The sequence below is a fragment of the Oncorhynchus gorbuscha genome, linkage group LG11 (assembly GCF_021184085.1).
Source record: "Oncorhynchus gorbuscha isolate QuinsamMale2020 ecotype Even-year linkage group LG11, OgorEven_v1.0, whole genome shotgun sequence".
NCBI classification, from domain to species: Eukaryota; Metazoa; Chordata; class Actinopteri; order Salmoniformes; family Salmonidae; genus Oncorhynchus; species Oncorhynchus gorbuscha.
The window spans coordinates 53,683,544-53,704,815 of record NC_060183.1 but is presented as its reverse complement, the minus strand read 5'-3'; the positions used below and the strand labels follow the sequence as shown (position 1 = coordinate 53,704,815).

General features: G+C 42.3%; 1 protein-coding gene across 1 annotated transcript in view; it reads right to left on the bottom strand.

The window, feature by feature from the left end:
* LOC124048942 (BMP/retinoic acid-inducible neural-specific protein 1) overlaps positions 1-21,272 on the bottom strand; it is a 179,507-nt gene that overhangs the window by 17,923 nt on the left and 140,312 nt on the right. The window contains exon 6 of the mRNA XM_046370130.1: positions 3,826-4,062. Coding sequence (XP_046226086.1) covers positions 3,826-4,062 — 237 coding nt within the window. The remainder of the gene's footprint in view (positions 1-3,825; positions 4,063-21,272) is intronic.

The window sequence follows — 21,272 nt, the reverse complement described above, 5'->3', positions numbered from 1 at the left end:
GGGCTGTTTTGGTTTTTCACATTTCTTGGTTTTGTTAGTCTATTCATGTATAGTTTCTTTATTAAAGAACCATGAATAATAACCACACTGTGTTTTGGTCCGCCTCTCCTTCGACACAAGAAAACCGTTACACTGTATTTCAGACAAGGAAGTGGAATGGCGGAAAATGTTCTACTTATTAAATTCGGACAAAATAGAGATGCTAGTTCTTGGTTCCAAGAAACAAAGGGATATTCTGTTGAATCTGACAATTAATCTTGATGGTTGTACAGTCGTCTCAAATAAACTGTGGACCTTGACGTTACTCTGGATCATGATCTCTCTGTTGACGAACATATCAAGCCTGTTTCAAGGATAACTTTTTTAAATCTACTTAACATTGCAGAAATCAGAAACTTTCTGTTCAAAAGTGTGGGTGAAAAATGAATCCATGCTTTTGTCACTTCTAGGTTAGACTACTGCAACGAACCACCCTGGGATTCTCTACCTCAAACCCTATTACAGGGACTGAGTCACTGGCTTATTGGTGCTTATTGGTGCTCTCCCATGCCATGCCTACGAAGCATTGATTAGGTTGAGTCACTGATGTGAGCTTCCTTTCCGGGTTGGTGCCCCCCTTGGTTTCGTGCCGTGGGGGAGATCCTCGTGGGCTATACTCGGCCTTGTCTCAGGATAGTAAGTTGGTGGTTGAAGATATCCCTCTAGTGGTGTGGGAGCTGTGCTTTTGCAAAGTGGGTGGGGTTAAGCTCTCTGGGATATGTGGAACGGTCGCCAACAGCCTGTGAAAGTGCAGGGCGCCAAATTCAAAATGACAAAAATGTCATAATTAAAATTCCTCAAGCATGCAAGTATTTTACACCATTTTAAAGATACAATTCTCGTTAATCCAGCCACAGTGTTTGATTAAAAAATGCTTTACATCAAAAGCACCACAAACGATTATGTTAGGTCACCACCAACTCACAGAAAAACACAGCCATTTTTTCCAGCCAAAGAGAGGAGTCACAAAAAGCACAAATAGAGATAAAATTAATCAGTAACCTTTGATGATCTTCATCAGATGACACTCATAGGACTCATGTTACACAATACATGTATGTTGTGCTCGATAAAGTGCATATTTATATAAAAAAAATCTAATTTTACATTGGCGTATTACGTTCAGTAGTTCTAAAACATGCGGTGATTGTGCAGAGAGCCACATCAATTCAGAGAAATACTCATCATAAATCTTGATGAAAATACAAGTGTTATACATGGAATTAGAGATATACTTCTCCCTAATGCAACCACTGTGTCAGATTTCAAAAATTCTTTACGAAAAAAGCAAACCATGCAATAATCTGAGTACAGCGTTCAGACAACAAAGCAGCCAAAAAAATATATCCGCCATATTGTCTAGTCAACATTAGTAAGAAATTGAATTATAAATAATCACTTACCTTTGATGATCTTCATAAGAAGGCACTCCCAGGAATCACAGTTCCACGATAAATGTTTGATTTGTTCGAAAAGTTAATCATTCATGTCCAAATAGCTTATTTTGTTAGTGCGTTTGGTAAAACAAATCCAAACGCACGTTTAGGTCCAGCCGAACGTCGGACGAAAAGTTCAAAAGATTATATTACAGCCCGTAGAAACTTGTCAAACTAAGTATAGAATCCATTTTTAGGATGTTTTTATTATAAATGTTCAATAATGTTCCAACCAGAGAATTCCTATGTCTGTAGAAAAGCAATGGAATGAGAGCTAACTCTCTCGTGACCGTGCCTCAGAGCCTGTGGCACTCTGCCAGACACCTGGCTCAATCCCCTCTCATTCGCCCCCACTTCACAGTAGAAGCCTGAAACAACGTTCTAAAGACGGCTGACATCTATTGGAAGCTTTAGGAAGTGCAATATGACCCCATTTACACTGTATATTGGAATGGCAAAGAGTTGAAAAACTTCAAAACTCAGATTTCCCATTTCCTGGTTGGATTTTTCTCAGGTTTTTGCTTGCCTTATGAGTTATGTTATACTCACAGACATCATTCAAACAGTTTTAGAAACTTCAGAGTGTTTTCTATCCAATACTACCAATAATATGCATATATTAGCATCTGGGATAGAGTAGCAGGCAGTTTACTATGGGCGCCTTATTCATCCAAGCTACTCAATACTGCCCCCCCTGTCACCAAGAAGATAAATCCTGCCTGTTTGGCTCTGTCCGGGGGTATCGTTGGACGGGGCCACAGTGTCTCCCAATCCCTCCTGTCTCAGGCTCCAGTATTTATGCTGCAATAGTTTATGTGTCGGGGGGTGTCATGTTTTGTCTTATATTGTCTTGTCATTTTGCTTTTCCTTCTGTTCGTTTTCCCCCTGCTGGTCTTTTTAGGTTCGTTCCCCTTTTTCTCTCTCCCTCCCTCTCTCTCTTCTCTCTGTCGTTCCGTTCCTGCTCCCAGCTGTTCCTATTCCCCTAATCAATCATTTAGTCTTCCCACACCTGTTCCCTATCTTTTCCCCTGATTAGAGTCCCTATTTCTTCCCTTGTTTTCCGTTTCTGCCCTGTCGGATCCTTGTATATTGTTCACCGTGCTGTGTCTTTGTATCGCCCTGTCGTGTCGTGTTTCCCTCAGATGCTGCGTGGTGAGCAGGTGTCTGAGTCTGCTACGGTCAAGGGCCTTCCCGAGGCAACCTGCAGTTTATTATCGAGTCTCCAGTCAGTTCTCGTGATTACGAGTGATATTGTTTTTATGCTTTATTTACCACTCCGATTTGTCTAGGAGTATTGCTATTTCCTTAAACTGGATTAAAGACTCTGTTTTCGCCAAGTCGCTTTTGGGTCCTCATTCACTTGCATAACAGGGGGGCTAGGGTCAGTCTGTTATATCTGGAGTATTTATCCTGTCTTATCTGGTGTCCTATGTGAATTTAATTATGCTCTCTCTTTTTTCTCTCTCTCTCTTTCTTTCTTTCTTTCTTTCTTTCTTTCTCTCGGAGGACCTGAGTCCTAAGACCATGCCTCAGGACTTCCTGGCCTGATGTTTCCTTTCTGTCCCCAGTCCACCTGGTTGTGCTGTTGCTCCAGTTTCAACTGTTCTGCCTGCGGCTATGGAACCCTGACCTGTTCACCGGACATGCTACCTTGTCCCAGACCTGCTGTTTTCAACTCTCTAGAGACAGCAGGAGTGGTAGAGAAACTCTGAATGATCAGCTATGAAAAGCCAACTGACATTTACTCCTGAGGTGCTGACATGTTGCACCCTCTACAACCACTGTGCACCCTCTACAACCACCATTATTATTATTTGACCCTACTGGTCATCTATGAACATTTGAACATCTTGGCCATGTTCTGTTATAATCTCCACCAGGCACAGCCAGAAGAGGACAGGCCACCACTCATAGCCTTGTTCCTCTCTAGGTTTCTTCCTAGGTTCCGGACTTTCTAGGAAGTTTTTCCTAACCACTGTGCTTCTACACCTGCATTGCTTGCTGTTTGGGGTTTTAGGCTGGGTTTCTGTACAGCACTTTGTGACATCAGCTGATGTAAGAAGGGCTTTATGAATACATTTGATTGAAATTTCATTAAATATAGTTTTTATTTAATTTATTTTTATTTAAACTTTATTTAAATTTATAGTTTAAGGGGGTAAAATAACAAAATAATTAAGCATAATGTTAATTAATCTGTTACAGGTACTCAACAGCAACTTCGATTACCACACTCCTATTGTTTGTGCACGAAGACACATGGCCGAACAAAATTATAGTAGATTGTACAGTAGACTAACAAGATTTACAGTAATCTAGAATTTGCTATCAAATATCCTTCCCTGCTTACCTGAGTTCTCAAAGTCCTTGTAGGAGGTTGCCCATGACTCCGCCTGTCCCAGCAGGGTGTTCTCCATGATCTGGATGTCGGTGATGGGACAGTTGCATTGTGGGTACTCGTCAGAACACATGCAGATACACTGGCTGTTCCGGCAGACGTACTCCCCCTCACCATTACACATGATGTAGCTCAGAGCTGACTGGACAAACTTCTCCTGGAGGTACTCTGGAAAGATGACTTGGAGACCTGGAACACAACGGGAAATGGTTCATAAGAAACATGTCTAAAACACAGTTATGCTGTTTTGAAAAGGGAGGTTAGTATGAAATTGCATTTGAACTGAAAGTTTAACCTGTACATCTGTGTCAATGTGGAAATGTTGAGATACAGGTTCAAAATCTATATTTAGTAGCAGTCAAAAGATTGGACACACCTACTCATTCAAGGGTCTTTCTTTATTTGAACCTTTCTACATTGTTGAATAATAGTGAAGACATAAAAGCTAGGAAATAGCACATATAGAATCATGTAGTAACCAAAACAAGTGTTAAATAAATCAAAATATATTTGAGATTTGAGATTCTTCAAAGTAGCCACCCTTTGCCTTGATGACAACTTTGCACATTCTTGCCATTCTCTCAACCAGCTTCAGAAGGAATGATTTTCCAACCATTCTGAAGGAGTTCCCACATATGCTGAGCAATTGTTGGCTGCTTTTCCTTCACTCTATGGTCCAACTCATCCCAAACCATCTCAATTGGGTTGAGGTCTGATGATTGTGGGGGCCAGGTCATCTGAAGAAGCACTCCATCGCTCTCCTTCTTGGTCAAACAGCCGATACACAGCCTGGAGGTGTGTTGGGTCATTGTCCTGTTGAAAACAAATGATAGCACAAACCAGGTGGGATGATGTATCGCTGCAGAATGCTGTGGTAACCATGCTGGTTAAGTCTGCCTTGAATTCTAAATTAATCACAGACAGTGTCACCAGCAAAGCACCACCACACCATCACACCCCCTACTCCATGCTTCACGGTGGGAACCGCACAAATCAAATCCAAGTTTATTTGTCACGTGCGCCGAATACAACAGGTTACAGTGAAACCTTACAGTGAAATGCTTACTTACAGGCTCTAACCAGTAGTGCAAAAAAGTTATTCGGTGAACAATAGGTAAGTAAAGAAAAATAAACAACAGAAAAAAGACAGTGAAAAATAACAGTAGCGAGGCTATATACAGTAGTGAGGCTATAAAAGTATTGAGGCTACATACAGATACCAGTTAGTCAGGCTGATTGAGGTAGTATGTACATGTAGATATGGTTAAAGTGACTATGCATATATGATAAACAGAGAGTATCAGTAGCGTAAAAGAGGGGTTGGGGTAGTAGAGAGAAGTCTAAGACTGGAGTGGCTGGGGTTTTTGACCATCCTCTGACAGCTTTGCCCCAGTGATGTACTGGTCCGTACACACTACCCTCTATAGTGCCTTGCGGTCGGAGGCAGAGCAATTGCTGTACCAGGCAGTGATGTAACCAGTGCTCTCGATGTTGCAGCTATAGAACCTTTTGAGAATCTGAGGACCCATGCCAAATATTTTTAGTTTCCTGACGGGGAATAGGCTTTGTTGTGCTCTCTTCACGACTGTCTTGGTGTGTTTGAACCATTCAAGTTTGTTGGTGTTGTGGACACCAAGGAACTTGACGCTCTCAACCTGCTCCACTAGAGCCCCATCGATGAGAATGGTGGCGTGCTCGGTCCTCCTCTTCCTGTCGTCCACAATCATCTCCTTAGTCTTGGTTATGTTGAGGGATAGGTTGTTATTCTGGCACCACCCGGCCAGGTCTCTGACCTCCTCCATATAGGCTGTCTCATCGTTATCGGTGACCAGACCTACCACTGTTGTGTTGTCTGCAAACTTAATGATGGTGTTGGAGTCGTGCCTGGCCGTGAGATCACATGTGGAGATCATCCGTTCACATACTCTTTGTTTTACAAAGACACAACAAATTTGGACTCATCAGACCAAAGGACAGATTTCCACTGGTCTAATGTCCCAAGCAAGTCTCTTCTTCTTGTTGGTGTCCTTTAGTAGTGGTGTCTTGGCAACAATTCAACCATGAAGGCCTGATTCACGCAGTCTCCTCTGAACAGTTGATGTTGAGATGTGTCTGTTACTTGAACTCTGTGAAGCATTTATTTGGGCTGCAAAATGAGGGGCAGTTAATTGCCACTTTCTGAGGCTGGTAACTAATGAACTTATCCTCTGCAGCAGAGGTAACTCTGGGTCTTCCTTTCCTGCGAAGGTCCTCAAGAGAGCCAGTTTCATCATAGCACTTGGTGGTTTTTGCGACTGCACTTGAAGAAACTTTTAAAGTTCTTGAAATGTTCTTAAAATAATGGACTGTCGTTTCTCTTTCCTTATTTGCGCTGTTCTTGCCATAATATGTGACCCGTTTCAGGAAACTAGGTGTATGTCGCTGGTCACTACTTCACAGGAGAACCACTTGAACCTTAACTTTTTTTCCCTCATCAAAATGTTGTTATTTTTGGCAGAAATGCCTTCTTGAACTTTCATGTACCTTATCATACTTTTTGTGTGTGTCTATACCTTTAAACCAATACAGTATGCCTCAATGTCACTGATGGGGTTTTCATGCTGCAGTTTGTCATGACAGATTCTGTACATGAACGCATATTGATGAAGTTGGTTTAAAAGTTTGCCCTTGTTTGACTTTGAGCTGACTTTCTCTGGAGGGCTATTCATGATGTGACAAAATGGAACAGTGATTGATGCCTGCTGTCCTGTTGTGTCTTGGTTTATTTAACACAGCAGTCATGTATTACTTGCTCCTTGTGTGTGTGTGTGTGTGTGTGTGTGTGTGTGTGTGTGTGTGTGTGTGTGTGTGTGTGTGTGTGTGTGTGTGTGTGTGTGTGTGTGTGTGTGTGTGTGTGTGTGTGTGTGTGTGTGTGTGTGTGTGTGTGTGTGTGTGTGTGTGTGTGTGTGTGTGTGTGTGTGTGTGTGTGTGTGTGTGTGTGTGTGTGTGTGTGTGTAAACAGTTTGGCAACACACTGAATGGATAATTGCCTCTCTTATGTTAGCAGTGACCTAGCCTTGGTAATCTGGAGATGGTTGGACGGAAAGTACCTCTTCACACAGAAAATACAAGCCAATGTATTAGAAAATAACTTTTTCTTCCTCAAATAAAACTGCATCTTGTCAAGGCAATATATTCGTAATAGCTTTTACTTTAGTGCAAACAGCACATCTGAAAAAAAATGTGATGTTAATGTGCTATTGAGTGATTGAATTAATTATGTTTCCATACTTGGATTATACTTCACCTTGAGAACTTCAAGTTCCTTGGTGTCCACATCACCAGCAAACTATCACGGTCCACACACTAAGAAAGTCTTGAAGAGGGCAGGACAAAGCCTATTCTCCATCAGGAGACTGAAAAGATTTGGCATCGGTTCTCAGATCCTCAAAATGTTCTACAGCTGCTCCATCGAAAGCATCCTGACTGGTTGCATCACTGCATGGATGGCAACTGCTCGGTCTCCGACCGCAAGGCACTACAGGCGGTAGTGCGTACAGCCCAGTACATCACTGGGGCCAATCTTCCTGCCATCCAGGACCTCTATACCAGGAAGGCCCTAAAAATTGTCTAAGACTCCAGCCATCCTAGTCATAGACTGTTATCTCTTCTACCGCACGGCAAGCGGTACCGGAGTGCCAAGTCCAAAAGGCTTCTTAACAGCTTCTACCCCCAAGCCATAAGACTCCTGAACAGCAAATCAAAGGGCTACCCAGACCCCTCTTTTACGCTGCTGCTACTCTCTGTATATTATCTATGCATTGTCACTTTAACTCTACCTACATGTACATATTACCTCAATTACCTTGACTAACCTGTGCCCCCGCACATTGACTCTGTACAGGTACCCCTTGTATATAGCCTCGCTATTATTATTTTACTGCTGCTGTTGAATTATTTGTTACTTTTATCTATTTTTTTACATAGCACTTTTTTTCTTAAAGCTTCTTAAAGCATTGTTGGTTAAGGGCTTGTAAGTAAACATTTCACTGTACGGTCTACACCTGTCGTATTCGGCGCATGTGACAAATAACATGTTTTTGGGGGACCTGCGGTAACGCCTGTAAATCTGTGTACGCGACCAATAAACTTTGATTTGATTGATATACTTGCGTTTTATCCAAATATGAAAACTGGGCTTAATAATCAGCAAAAAGACACGGTTTGAAATAAAATGCTAATATGTTTTTTATTTTGCTCAGTGCAGCCATCTATTTTTATACGTTCTTGTATCTAACAAAATCTTAACCGCAAATAAACAGTTGGAGAATCAATATGAGTATGCAGTTCATTAAATCCACTAAATAAAAGCTCAACTGAAAACTGGTGGGTGGCTTCAAAGTAAATGAAGCTTCATTCAAAATACATTAAGCATAATCACACAGTGCCATTTATCAAAGTTCATCATTTGCTAATAAAAATATTGTAAAGAATTAAACCTACCTGTGGTTAGCTTTCCTTATAATACAAAGTAATACCTTTCCTTTCATGTAACAAATAAATGAAACCATGTCCATCTATAGGTAAGGTTAAAACAGTACAATGCAACCTTCCTCTATGAGAGAAAAGAAAGATCGATAAATGCACACCGTAGTTTTATTGAGTGCAACGTTTCGACCCGAGGTCTATGTCAGTAGGGTATAGGCATACACAGATTTCTACGAGTTCATGTTGTATCTTGCTACTCCGCTCTGTGTCTCAGTATTCTCACGACATTTAATCCCACCGTGTAACTTTGCTTTGTATTCACTCTGTGACAGAATACTCCATTCACAACTGTCGTCCTCATCAGTCCCAGTGCCGAACAGGGGTGGATGAGAAAGGAAGAGAGGGATGGATGGATGGATCATATCTGACCACAAAGAGTTGGATTGCAAAGGGCTCTTTTACCATCAGGCCTGTCTGAGGCCCCCGGAGCCAATATTCATTTAGCTTGATGTATTCCTGGGCCCTAAAATTTAATGTGATTTGTGGGGGAATCCAGATGGCGAGTTCACGGATCGACGCCGCTCGCTGACAGAGGCAGTGCCAGCGGCCGAGTGCAAAATAACACAGACTTTTTCAACCCCCTTATTCTCCCTCCTAGCACCAGGGCCACTCATTCTCCTTTAGATATTACAGAATCACTGCTCAGACCGCAGGACTCACACAGACACTGCTCAGCCAGTCAGAGGACTCTCTCTCTTTCTGCCTCTCTTCATTATTTTCTCTGTCTCTCTCTCTGACTCACTCTCACTGCCTCATTCTCTCTAGCAAACCACCCTCTCTGTCCCACATCCATTTTTCTCTCTCTCTGCAAACTTCTTATTCCCCATCTCTCACTCTTATTCAGTCATAATCGCCCCGTCTTCTACCACAAATCAAAATGAAAACAATGTGTAATAAAATGAGTCTATAAAAATATCTTGCACTTTAGGTAAAACAACTTATTTTTATGCTAAAATGATGCCACCCTGAATCACTTAGTCTCCTTCCAGTGTAATAGCTAAATGAGTCCTGGATATTGTTTTGGTAGGTCAGCAAACCATCAGAAGCCAGAGGCAGCACATCAAGGAGTTTAACTAAAGATTTACTTAATAAAATGGAGGCAAATATCAGAATTATTTTGCCACTGTTTGATAACCTCTAACTTCATGCTCCGTCAGTGCACATAATTCACAGTAAGCCCTCTGACTCACTCTGCCACTAAATAAATAGGACCTTGAATACCAGCTAATCTGATTGCATCATAGGCTAAGGTATTTCCCTCACGTATAACATACATACACTGTGGCAGGACTCAGGCTTCCATGAATGCTAAAAAGTGGCCCATGAATGCAGAAAAGTGTCCTGTGTGAGTGTGACTTTGCTGTCTCGCTCTTTCTCCCAGAGTTTTTGGTATGTTGATGGATGAGCTAGTGCGGGCGGCGGCCAAGCGTTCACGACTCCTCGCTAACACTCGCCGCTCGTTGTGATGCCCCGCTTCGCCTCATAAGATACAGTTTCATCAAAGATTAATAGACCATTGTGTAGCCACAAATTCACAAAATAATCATTATTTAATCCACTGGTGCAATAAAGTGCATTACATTGAATGGGGCATTAAATTACCCCCGGCTCATTTTAGTACCGCATAAAACATGAAAACCCCTAAACTGGAAATCCACCTCTTTTTACTCATCGTAGGCTCGCCCATGTCCCTTGTAATAAAAGGGGCCGCATGGTTGTGTTAAGACCGTAACTGTTAATCTTCTGCTTTGTGCTCCAGCTTTGTTCAGATCAACCTATGACTCCTCTACAGTGTAGCTAATGTTGCTATTCATCTCCATTTTTTCATATACAGTTTTTTACGTTCTGTCTAGCTTAGTGTGTCTGTTCAAACTATGCCTTGACAGAAAACTGTATTGATTGTAAAAATCCAAATTCTTAAAATGCAGCTTTTCATGGCTCTGGCTGTGCCTTACTTAGAATTGGTTTTATGTCTGTTCTGGGCAAATTATCCACAGTGTTGTCAAACAGGACTGCTGGTGCAGTAGATTATTTTGTAGGAGACCGACAAGCTCATTTAAAAATTAATAAATAGGAATAATGTTCTGCATATTGCCCTTGATATCTCCCAACACTTAAATTTAATCACTGGTTTCATTTTGAGAAAATCACACAAATGCATGATGTATTACCTACCTCATCTCTCAAGTAGACAACTGGATTTCATAACATTTTTATGAATACTGGAACACATTATGCAAATACCTAGACTAGTAAAAAGAAATAGAGCACTTCCGGAGCGTATCTGGAGAAATGCATCAATACAACTGTAGTTTACATTGAATGTACCCCACAATAATGGTTGGGTTGCATGTAGTAACAGGATAATATTCAGTGAAGCAACAACATCGCTCTATATACTGTACAAGTATATACAGAGGAACCTAATAATTATTCTGTTTCCTCAAAGAATAATGAGAGGCTATCGTAATTTCTGTAAAAACAGGAAATTACATATATAAATTGCCCTGGCATTCAGGCCGACTACCGCCTTCTCATAAAGGGCAAGGCAGAAATTGCACGTTGCAGCATTTGGTTGATTGAACCAGGTGGGGAGTACAAGATGAGCTGTCCATGGTGTTGAAATATTGCCAATGGTGCTGAACACTGGACACAGAGACACAGAGAGTTGGGTCAGGGCAATACTAAACCGGTGATAACTTGTTTTCTTCTACAGTTCCAACACAGCGGGGACAATAATGTTATTGATTTATTAACAGTAGAACTTTTACACAATTTTGTAATAGCAGTGCCTGCAGACAGTTGCAAAAATAGTCATTAACTGTGCAAAGATATTTCACACATTGAAATTAGAAATGTTTGTTTTTTGTACACTCTTAGAAAAAAGGGTTCCAAAAGGGCTCTGTGGTTGTCCCAATAGGAGAACACTTTTTGGATCCAGGTAGAACCCTATTTGGATCCAGGTAGAACCCTTTTTGGTTGCATGTAGAACCTTCTGTAGAAATAGTTCTACATGGAACCCAAAATGGTTTTTACCAGGATCCAAAAAGGGTTCTACCTGGAACCTAAAAGGCTTCTAGACAGCACCTTTATTTCTAAGACTGTATTGTGAGAGAGCACAAGCTGCTCAGTCACGTGCACCAGTATAATTTAACACCTTCAGCCATGTGTTCCTGTGCACAGAAGCGCTAGCAGGAACTCGGCTGGTGGGATCTTCCGCTGATATCACACACACACTTTATGGGTTTAGCCACAAAGCACATGTTCGACATGAATCCTGGAGGGGCCTAGACAGAAAGGTGTGACACTGATTTGTGCAAGTTTTAACATTTCCATCTTGGCTGAAAACAGATACAACTACTTGCTATATAAAATCCAATGTCACATGGAAGAAGGGCGATTGAAAGAGAAAGATTTTGATCAAAATGATTAGTATACACTATACATATATATATCTATATACAGTATATATATATATATATATATATATATATATATATATAGTTGAAGTCGCAAGTTTGCATACTCCTTAGCCAAATACATTTAAACTCAGTTTTTCACAATTCCTGACATTCAATCAAAGTAAAAATTCCCTGTTTTAGGTCAGTTAGGATCACCACTTTATTTTAAGAATGTGAAATGTCAGAATAATAGAAGTGAAATTATTTATTTAATTGTTTATTTCTTTTATCACAATGCCAGTGGGTCAGAAGTTTACATATACTCAATTAGTATTGGATAGCATTGCCTTTAAATTGTTTAACTTGGGTCAAACGTTTCAGGTAGCCTTCCACAACCTTCCCACAATAAGTCGGGTGAATTTTGGCCCATTTCTAAAAAATCCAGACTCCAGAATCCAAAAATCCAGACTACAGTTTGCAACTGCACATGGGGACAAAGAGTTATGGAGTTATGTCCTCTGGTCTGATGAAACAAAATTCTAACTGTTTTGCCATAATGACCATTGTTATGTTTGGAAGAAAAAGGGCGAAGCTTGCAAGCCGAAGAACACCATCCCAACCATGAAGCATGGGGGTGGCAGCGTCATGTTGTGGGGGTGCTTTGCTGCAGGAGGGAATGGTGCACTTCACAAAATACATGGCATCATGAGGCAGGACAATTATGTGGATATATTGAAGCAACATTTCAAGACATCAGTCAGGAAGTTAAAGCTTGGTCGCAAATGGGTCTTCCAAATGGACATGACCCCAAGCATACTTCCAAAGTTGTGGAAAAATGGCTTAAGGACATCAAAGTCAAGGTATTGGAGTAGCCATCACAAAGCCCTGACCTCAATACTATAGTAGATGTGTGGGTAGAAATGAAAAAGCGTGTGTGAGCAAGGAGGCCTACAAACCTGACTCAGTTACACCTGCTCTGTCAGGAGGAATGAGCCAATATTCACCCAACTTATTGTGGGAAGGTTGTGGAAGAAAAGTTTGACCCAAGTTAAACAAATTAAAGGCAATGCTACCAAATACTAATTGAGTGTATGTAAACTTGTGAACCACTGGGAATGTGATGAAAGAAATAAACGATGAAATAAATTATCCTCACTTCTATTATTCAGACATTTCACATTCTTAAAGTGGTGATCCTAACTGACATAAGTCAGGGAATTTTTACTAGGATTAAATGTCAGGAATTGTGAAAAACTGATTTTAAATGTATTTGGCTTAGGTGTATGTAAACTTCTGACTTCAACTGTATATATATATATATATAACTCTCTCTCTACTTTATATATATAAAGTATGTAAACACCACTTCAAATGAGTGGATTTGGCTATTCCAGCCACACCCGTTGCTGACAGGTGTATAAAATCGAGCACACAGCAATGCAATTGGCAGTACAATGCCCTTACTGAAGAGCTCAGTGACTTTCAACATGGCACCATCATGGATGCCACCTTTCCACCATGTCAGTTTGTCAAATTTCTGCACTGCTTGAGCTGCTCCAGTCAACTGTAAGTATTGTTATTGTGAAGTGGAAACTTCTAGGAGCAACAACGGCTCAGCCGCAAAGGGGTAGGCCACACAAGCTCACAGAATGTGAATGCCAAATGCTGAAGCACGTAGCACGTAAAAATTGTCTGTCCTCGGATGCAAGAATCCCTACCGAGTTCCAAACTGCCTATGGAAGCAATGTCAGCACAATAACTGTTCGCCTGGAGCTTCATGAAATGGGTTTCCTTTGCCAAACAGCCTCACACGAGCTTAAGACCACCATGCACAATGCCATAGGTCGACTGGAGTGGTGTAAAGCTCGTCATCTTTGGACTTTGGAGCAGTGGAAACGTGTTCTCTGGAGTGATGAATCACACTTCACCATCTGGCAGTCCGTCAGATAAATCTGGGTTTGGCGGATGCCAGGAGGACGCTATCTACCACAATACATAGCGTCCACTGTAAAGTTTGGTGGAGGAGGAATAATGTTCTGTGGTTGTTTTCATGGTTCAGGCTAGGCCCCTTAGTTCCAGTGAAGGGAAATATTAATGCTACAGCATACAATGACATTCTAGACGATTCTGTGCTTCCAACATTGTGGAAACAGTTTAGGGAAAGCACTTTCCTGATTCAGCATGACAATGTCCCGTGCACAAGCGACGTCTATACAGAAATTTTTGTCTTGATCGGTTGAAGAACTTGACTGGCCTGCATAGAGCGCCGACCTCAACCCCATTGAATACCTTTAAGATGAATTGGAACTACGACTGCGAGCTAGGCCTAATCGCCCAACATCAGTGCCTAACCTTACTAATGCTCTTGCTGCTGAATGGAAGCAATCCCTCACAGTAATGTTTCAACATCTAGTAGAAAGCCTTCCAAGAAGAGTGGAGGCTGATAAAGCAGCAAAGGCGGGACCAACTAAATGCCCATGATTTTGGAATGAGATATTTGACGGGCAGGTGTCCACATGATAATTAAGTGTATTAACCTCCTGCTTCTTTCATTCAGGTCATTTATGCACTTTTTCTTATTATACACATAAACGATGCAGTTGCCAAAACCAACATACTATTTAAAATCCAAACATAAATACATGGCAGGGTTTCAAAGCTCAAATCAATACACAATCTAGAGCTATGTTGAGGCTGCTTGTGCTGCAGAAAGACATAAACATCAACCCTTTTTAGAGGCACTTAAAACTCCATGGACGACAAAGTGGCCATAAAAAGGTGAGGCCTAGGTAATATTAAGCTGTCAAAAATGAGAACCCTTAAATCTGAAAAACTAAATCCCAATCGATGGGAGACCAGAATGTGTGAGTCCACGGCTGGGAGGAGAAAGGAGCAGTTGGAATGGCAGCCCAACTGATCCATGGGTCCTGCTGCCTGCTGACACAGATGGGCCTAAAGGTGCCTAAGAGAAAAGAAATAGCTGATTTATGGTCCTGCCGGCCCAAGTGGAAACTCACTCTTGAATGACCACCTCCAATTGAGAGTTGACCAAGAGGTCAGTGTGGAGAGATTTCATCAGGTAGCAGGGCTCTATGGGGCTCCATGGCAGTGTAGAAAGGTGGAATAAAGGGAGCAGCTATCCATCTTCAAAATTATCCAATATTATTGGTTATCTGGGCCGAGCAAGTGTACTTTTATAAAGAAAATAATTCCTCAGGTCAAGATGCATCTGCAATAATAAGAGGCAGCTCAATATGGTGCAGTATTAACCATCAGTATGATGGACTGCATCCTCTCAAAATTGTATTACGATTTTATCAGTTGCACGATTGTCTTATTATCTTGTGTGTGTGTACATGTGTGTGCATGTTTGGAAATATATAGATAAAAGAGATACAGAAAGGGAGAAAAGAGAAAGAAGGGCAGAGAGATTAAAGAGAAAGGCGAAAAGGAGAGAATGTGTGTATTTCGATGCCTATCACATGCACAGGTCCAACATATATTCCTTTTTCTATTTTCACCAATGATTTCATAAAATAAAATATCATTGCTAACTTAATTTAGCGTCCTAATCAATCTGACAAGTCTGTCATCAAACACGTTTTAATTGGTTGGTATGTTTGTTTGTTTGTTTCCTGAATGTTTACAACTGCTTCAAAAAAGGACAGGAATCAAGCGGCACAACGATGAGCATCTAATCCATCATTCTCCAGATTAATCGCCTCCAGGCCTGTTTAATTGATTTTCACTTCCCCGCTTTGAAAACTGTTGGCTCAGGCTATTCTAACATATTCATAAATCTTCCCAGATGGGCTCCATGGCTCCTGGAAGGAGGAGAGAAAAAAAAGCAAATTACTTTGTTTGCAGCTCTTTTATGGCGCCCATACCGGGGGTGATGTGGTCTGGGAGATGGTTCGGGGAGTGAGTAGGAGGCAGGAACCCTCTGTAGTCCTCAACCAGCTCTGCATGCACCAAGATCCATGTGACATGCAGGCATATCCCATGATTAAGTGGCAAAAGACTGGCCAGTTTAACTACAACTTGTTACAATGGAACTGACACTGTTTTAACTTTGCAGATATAAAACAAACAGACAATCCTAATATGCTGAATAAATCACAGCTCGTACATTGTTTGCTGCCTGAAGCCATTAGGGTGATGCACTCTTTTAGTTTCACTCACTCAGTATTTTTGACAAATAAGGGCGAAGGTAAGGCTGCCATCGGAACACAATCAAAGCAGCATGGACATTGATCATAAGTCATAATGTGGTTAGACTATCTATTTATGTATTTATTTAGCAATCTAAAAACACGGAACCTTGTTGTTGCTAGCTGCTTGGATGATATAAGTCATCGATTGGACGACTGTGTAAGTGGCAGACTCTTTCCCCCAAAACGTTTTTATCAGCTTTAGTGGCTACAGCTAAGTTTCCAGAGTCATTTGGTTAGCTAGCTAACAAGAAACTCACTTCTGAATTTGAACGACTGTTATCCACAGTTAGCATATACCTTAGCATCAATGGCAGGCATGCAAGCAAGCTGGTACATCCCATTCAGTTGTCAAAAATGGGACATACAGTAAGCAGCAGTTACTGGAAGAGGGTCTGCAACAAGATGAGCGAGCTGGTTACTATACCCCAGCGGCTCAGTGCAACTACACGTTTACAGAGTTTACCCAAAAATATGTTTTTTCCCTTTTGTCTGTGGTTTATCCCTCACTAGATTTTAGCTCATCTGGCAATGCCTAAAAGCACACTGTTGCAGCTACCTGTAAACACACAGCTGTATCACAACCGGCCGTGATCGGGAGTCTCATAGGGCGGCGCACAATTGGCCCAGCATCGTCCGGGTTTGGCTGGTGTAGGCCGACATTTTAAAGAAGAATTTGTTCTTAAATTTAAATGACTTGCTGAGTTAAATAAAGGTTACACAGTGAATGGCATATCCTCATATGGCAATAGCTTATTTGCATACAGTGGGGCAAAAAAGTATTTAGTCAGCCACCAATTGTGCAAGTTCTCCCACTTAAAAGATGAGAGAGGCCTATACTTTTCATCATAGGTACACTTCAACTATGACAGACAAAATGAGAAAAAAAAAGAAAATCACATTGTATGATTTTTAATGAATTTATTTGCAAATTATGGTGGAAAATAAGTATTTGGTTACCTACAAACAAGCAAGATTTCTGGCTCTCACAGACCTGTAACTTCTCCTCTGTAGCTCCTCTGTCCTCCACTCGTTACCTGTATTAATGGCACCTGTTTGAACTTGTTATCAGTATAAAAGACACCTGTCCACAACCTCAAACAGTCACGCTCCAAACTCCACTATGGCCAAGACCAAAGAGCTGTCAAAGGAAACAAAATTGTAAGACCTGTACCAGGCTGGGAAGACTGCATCTGCAATAGGTTAGCAGCTTGGTTTGAAGAAATCAACTGTGGGAGCAAATATTAGGAAATGGAAGACATACAAGACCACTGATAATCTCCCTCGATCTGGGGCTCCACGTAAGATCTCACCCCATTGGGGGCCAAAATTATCACAAGAACGGTGAGCAAAAATCCAAGAACCACACGGGGGGACCTAGTGAATGACCTGCAGAGAGCTGGGACCAAAGTAACAAAGCCTACCAACAGTAACACACTACGCCGCCAGGGACTCAAATCCTGCAGTGCCAGACGTGTCCCCCTGCTTAAGCCAGTACATGTCCAGGCCCGTCTGAAGTTTGCTAGAGATCATTTGGATGATACAGAAGAAGATTTGGATAATGTCATATGGTCAGATGAAATCAAAACAGAACTTTTCGGTAAAAACTCAACTCGTCGTGTTTGGAGGACAAAGAATGCTGAGTTGCATCCAAAGAACACCATACCTACTGTGAAGCATGGGGGTGCAAACATCATGCCTTGGGGCTGTTTTTCTGCAAAGGGACCAGGACGACTGATCCGTGTAAAGGAAAGAATGAATGGGGCCATGTATCGTGAGATTTTGAGTGAAAACCTCCTTCCATCAGCAAGAGCATTGAAGATGAAACGTGGCTGGGTCTTTCAGCATGACAATGATCCCAAACAAACCGCCTGGGCAACGAAGGAGTGGCTTCGTAAGAAGCATTTCAAGGTCCTGGAGTGGCCTAGCCAGTTTCCAGATCTCAACCCTATCGAAAATCTTTGGAGGGAGTTGAAAGTCTGTGTTGCCCAGCAACAGCACCAAAACATCACTGCTCTAGAGGAGATCTACATGGAGGAATGGGCCAAAATACCAGCAACAGTGTGTGAAAACCTCGTGAAGACATACAGAAAACGTTGGACCTCTGTCATTGCCAGCAAATGGTATATAAAAAAAGTATTGAGATAAACTTTTGTTATTGACCAAATACTTATTTTCCACCATAATTTGCAAATAAATTTATAAAAAATCCTACAATATGATTTTCTGGATTTTTTTTCTCATTTTGTCTGTCATAGTTGAAGTGTACCTATGATGAACATTACAGGCCTTTCTCATCTTTTTAAGTGGGAGAACATGCACAATTGGTGGTTGACTAAATACTTTTTTGCCCCACTGTATATAGTTGCAGCCAAATATATTGACACCCTTGCAGTTGTCTTAAATAATGTTTTAGTTATCCTAAAATAAGTTGAAATAAAAAATAAATGTTTGTTTCTCCACACATTATTGCATTTTCATCATTGCAGAACCAATTTTAGTTTTGTGAACATAACTGTACAATTTTACATTAGAAAATAAAGACAAGTGGAATGGACAAAAGTACTGGCACCATGGAGCTAGTACTTCATTGCACAGCCTTTGGGCCAAAAAACTGCCCAAAAAATGTTTATTGTAGCCATCAATGAGCTTGCTGCACTGTTTTACTGAAAACTTGGCCCACTCTTCAGCAGCAAACTGCTATAATTCTTCAATGTTTGAAGGATGCCCACTACCAACTGTTGTTTTCTGTCGCCACTCCAGAACAGTCCAGTTTTTCCTCCTGTAACCTTTCCAGGGTGCTTTTGATGTGTGTTTGGGTTTTTGTTCTTCTGGAATATCCACAACCTTCAAAAGAGACACAGATTTTGTTATAGGCCCCTGGGTACCAGAGGCAGCAAAGCAACCCCACAGCATTATCATACCTCCCCCATATTTGATTGTAGGGAGGAGGTTCTCTTCTTTGAATGCTTAATTTGGTAATTGGTAAACATAGGAATACCCCACCCATTGCTGAAGGAGACACAAGAAAGCCTGAATTAATTTCTCAAACACACCCACCTATACAAAGCAAATCCTTGGGAAAATGTTCTCTGAAGCAATGAAACAAAATTAGAAGTATTTGGCAATACAGATCAGCCCTATGTTTACTGATGACCAAATAAAGCATCCAATGAAAATAATACCCTCCCTAAAATATAATATGGCAGAGGTTTGGTAATGCTGTAGGGTTGCTTTTCTGCCTCTGGTACTAGGGGCCTTGAACGTATGCAAGGTATCATGAAATCAACAGATTATAAGGTGTTTTGAAGTCCAATGTTCAACCCAAAACCTGGTTCTCCGTTGAAGGTTGTGGGTCTTCCAGCAGGAAAATCACCCCAATCACACAAAAAAGCACCCCAGAGTGGTTCAAGAAGAGACGCTGAAATTACATTTACATTACATTTAAGTCATTTAGCAGACGCTCTTATCCAGAGCGACTTACAAATTGGTGCATTCACCTTATGACATCCAGTGGGACAGTCACTTAACAATAGTGCATCTAAAACTTAGGGGGGGTGGGGTGAGAGGGATTACTTAACCTATCCTAGGTATTCCTTAAAGAGGTGGGGTTTCAGGTGTCTCCGGAAGGTGGTGATTGACTCCGCTGTCCTGGCGTCGTGAGGGAGTTTGTTCCACCATTGGGGGGCCAGGGCAGCGAACAGTTTTGACTGGGCTGAGCGGGAGCTGTACTTCCTCAGTGGTAGGGAGGCGAGCAGGCCAGAGGTGGATGAACGCAGTGCCCTTGTTTGGGTGTAGGGCCTGATCAGAGCCTGGAGGTACTGAGGTGCCGTTCCCCTCACAGCTCCGTAGGCAAGCACCATGGTCTTGTAGCGGATGCGAGCTTCAACTGGAAGCCAGTGGAGAGAACGGAGGAGCGGGGTGACGTGAGAGAACTTGGGAAGGTTGAACACCAGACGGGCTGCGGCTTTCTGGATGAGTTGAAGGGGTTTAATGGCACAGGCAGGGAGCCCAGCCAACAGCGAGTTGCAGTAATCCAGACGGGAGATGACAAGTGCCTGGATTAGGACCTGCGCCGCTTCCTGTGTGAGGCAGGGTCGTACTCTGCGGATGTTGTAGAGCATGAACCTACAGGAACGGGCCACCGCCTTGATGTTAGTTGAGAACGACAGGGTGTTGTCCAGGATCACGCCAAGGTTCTTGGCGCTCTGGGAGGAGGACACAATGGAGTTGTCGACCGTGATGGCGAGATCATGGAACGGGCAGTCCTTCCCCGGGAGGAAGAGCAGCTCCGTCTTGCCGAGGTTCAGCTTGAGGTGGTGATCCGTCATCCACACTGATATGTCTGCCAGACATGCAGAGATGCGATTCGCCACCTGGTCATCAGAAGGGGAAAGGAGAAGATTAATTGTGTGTCGTCTGCATAGCAATGATAAGAGAGACCATGTGAGGTTATGACAGAGCCAAGTGACTTGGTGTATAGCGAGAATAGGAGAGGGCCAAGAACAGAGCCCTGGGGGACACCAGTGGTGAGAGCGCGTGGTGAGGAGACAGATTCTCGCCACGCCACCTGGTAGGAGCGACCTGTCAGGTAGGACGCAATCCAAGCGTGGGCCGCGCCGGAGATGCCCAACTCGGAGAGGGTGGAGAGGAGGATCTGATGGTTCACAGTATCGAAGGCAGCCGATAGATCTAGAAGGATGAGAGCAGAGGAGAGAGAGTTAGCTTTAGCAGTGCGGAGCGCCTCCGTGATACAGAGGAGAGCAGTCTCAGTTGAATGACTAGTCTTGAAACCTGACTGATTTGGATCAAGAAGGTCATTCAGAGAGAGATAGCGGGAGAGCTGGCCAAGGACGGCACGTTCAAGAGTTTTGGAGAGAAAAGAAAGAAGGGATACTGGTCTGTAATTGTTGACATCGGAGGGATCGAGTGTAGGTTTTTTCAGAAGGGGTGCAACTCTCGCTCTCTTGAAGACGGAAGGGACGTAGCCAACGGTCAGGGATGAGTTGATGAGCGAGGTGAGGTAAGGGAGAAGGTCTCCGGAAATGGTCTGGAGAAGAGAGGAGGGGATAGGGTCAAGCGGGCAGGTTGTTGGGCGGCCGGCCGTCACAAGACGCGAGATTTCATCTGGAGAGAGAGGGAGAAAGAGGTCAGAGCACAGGGTAGGGCAGTGTGAGCAGAACCAGCGGTGTCGTTTGACTTAGCAAACGAGGATCGGATGTCGTCGACCTTCTTTTCAAAATGGTTGACGAAGTCATCT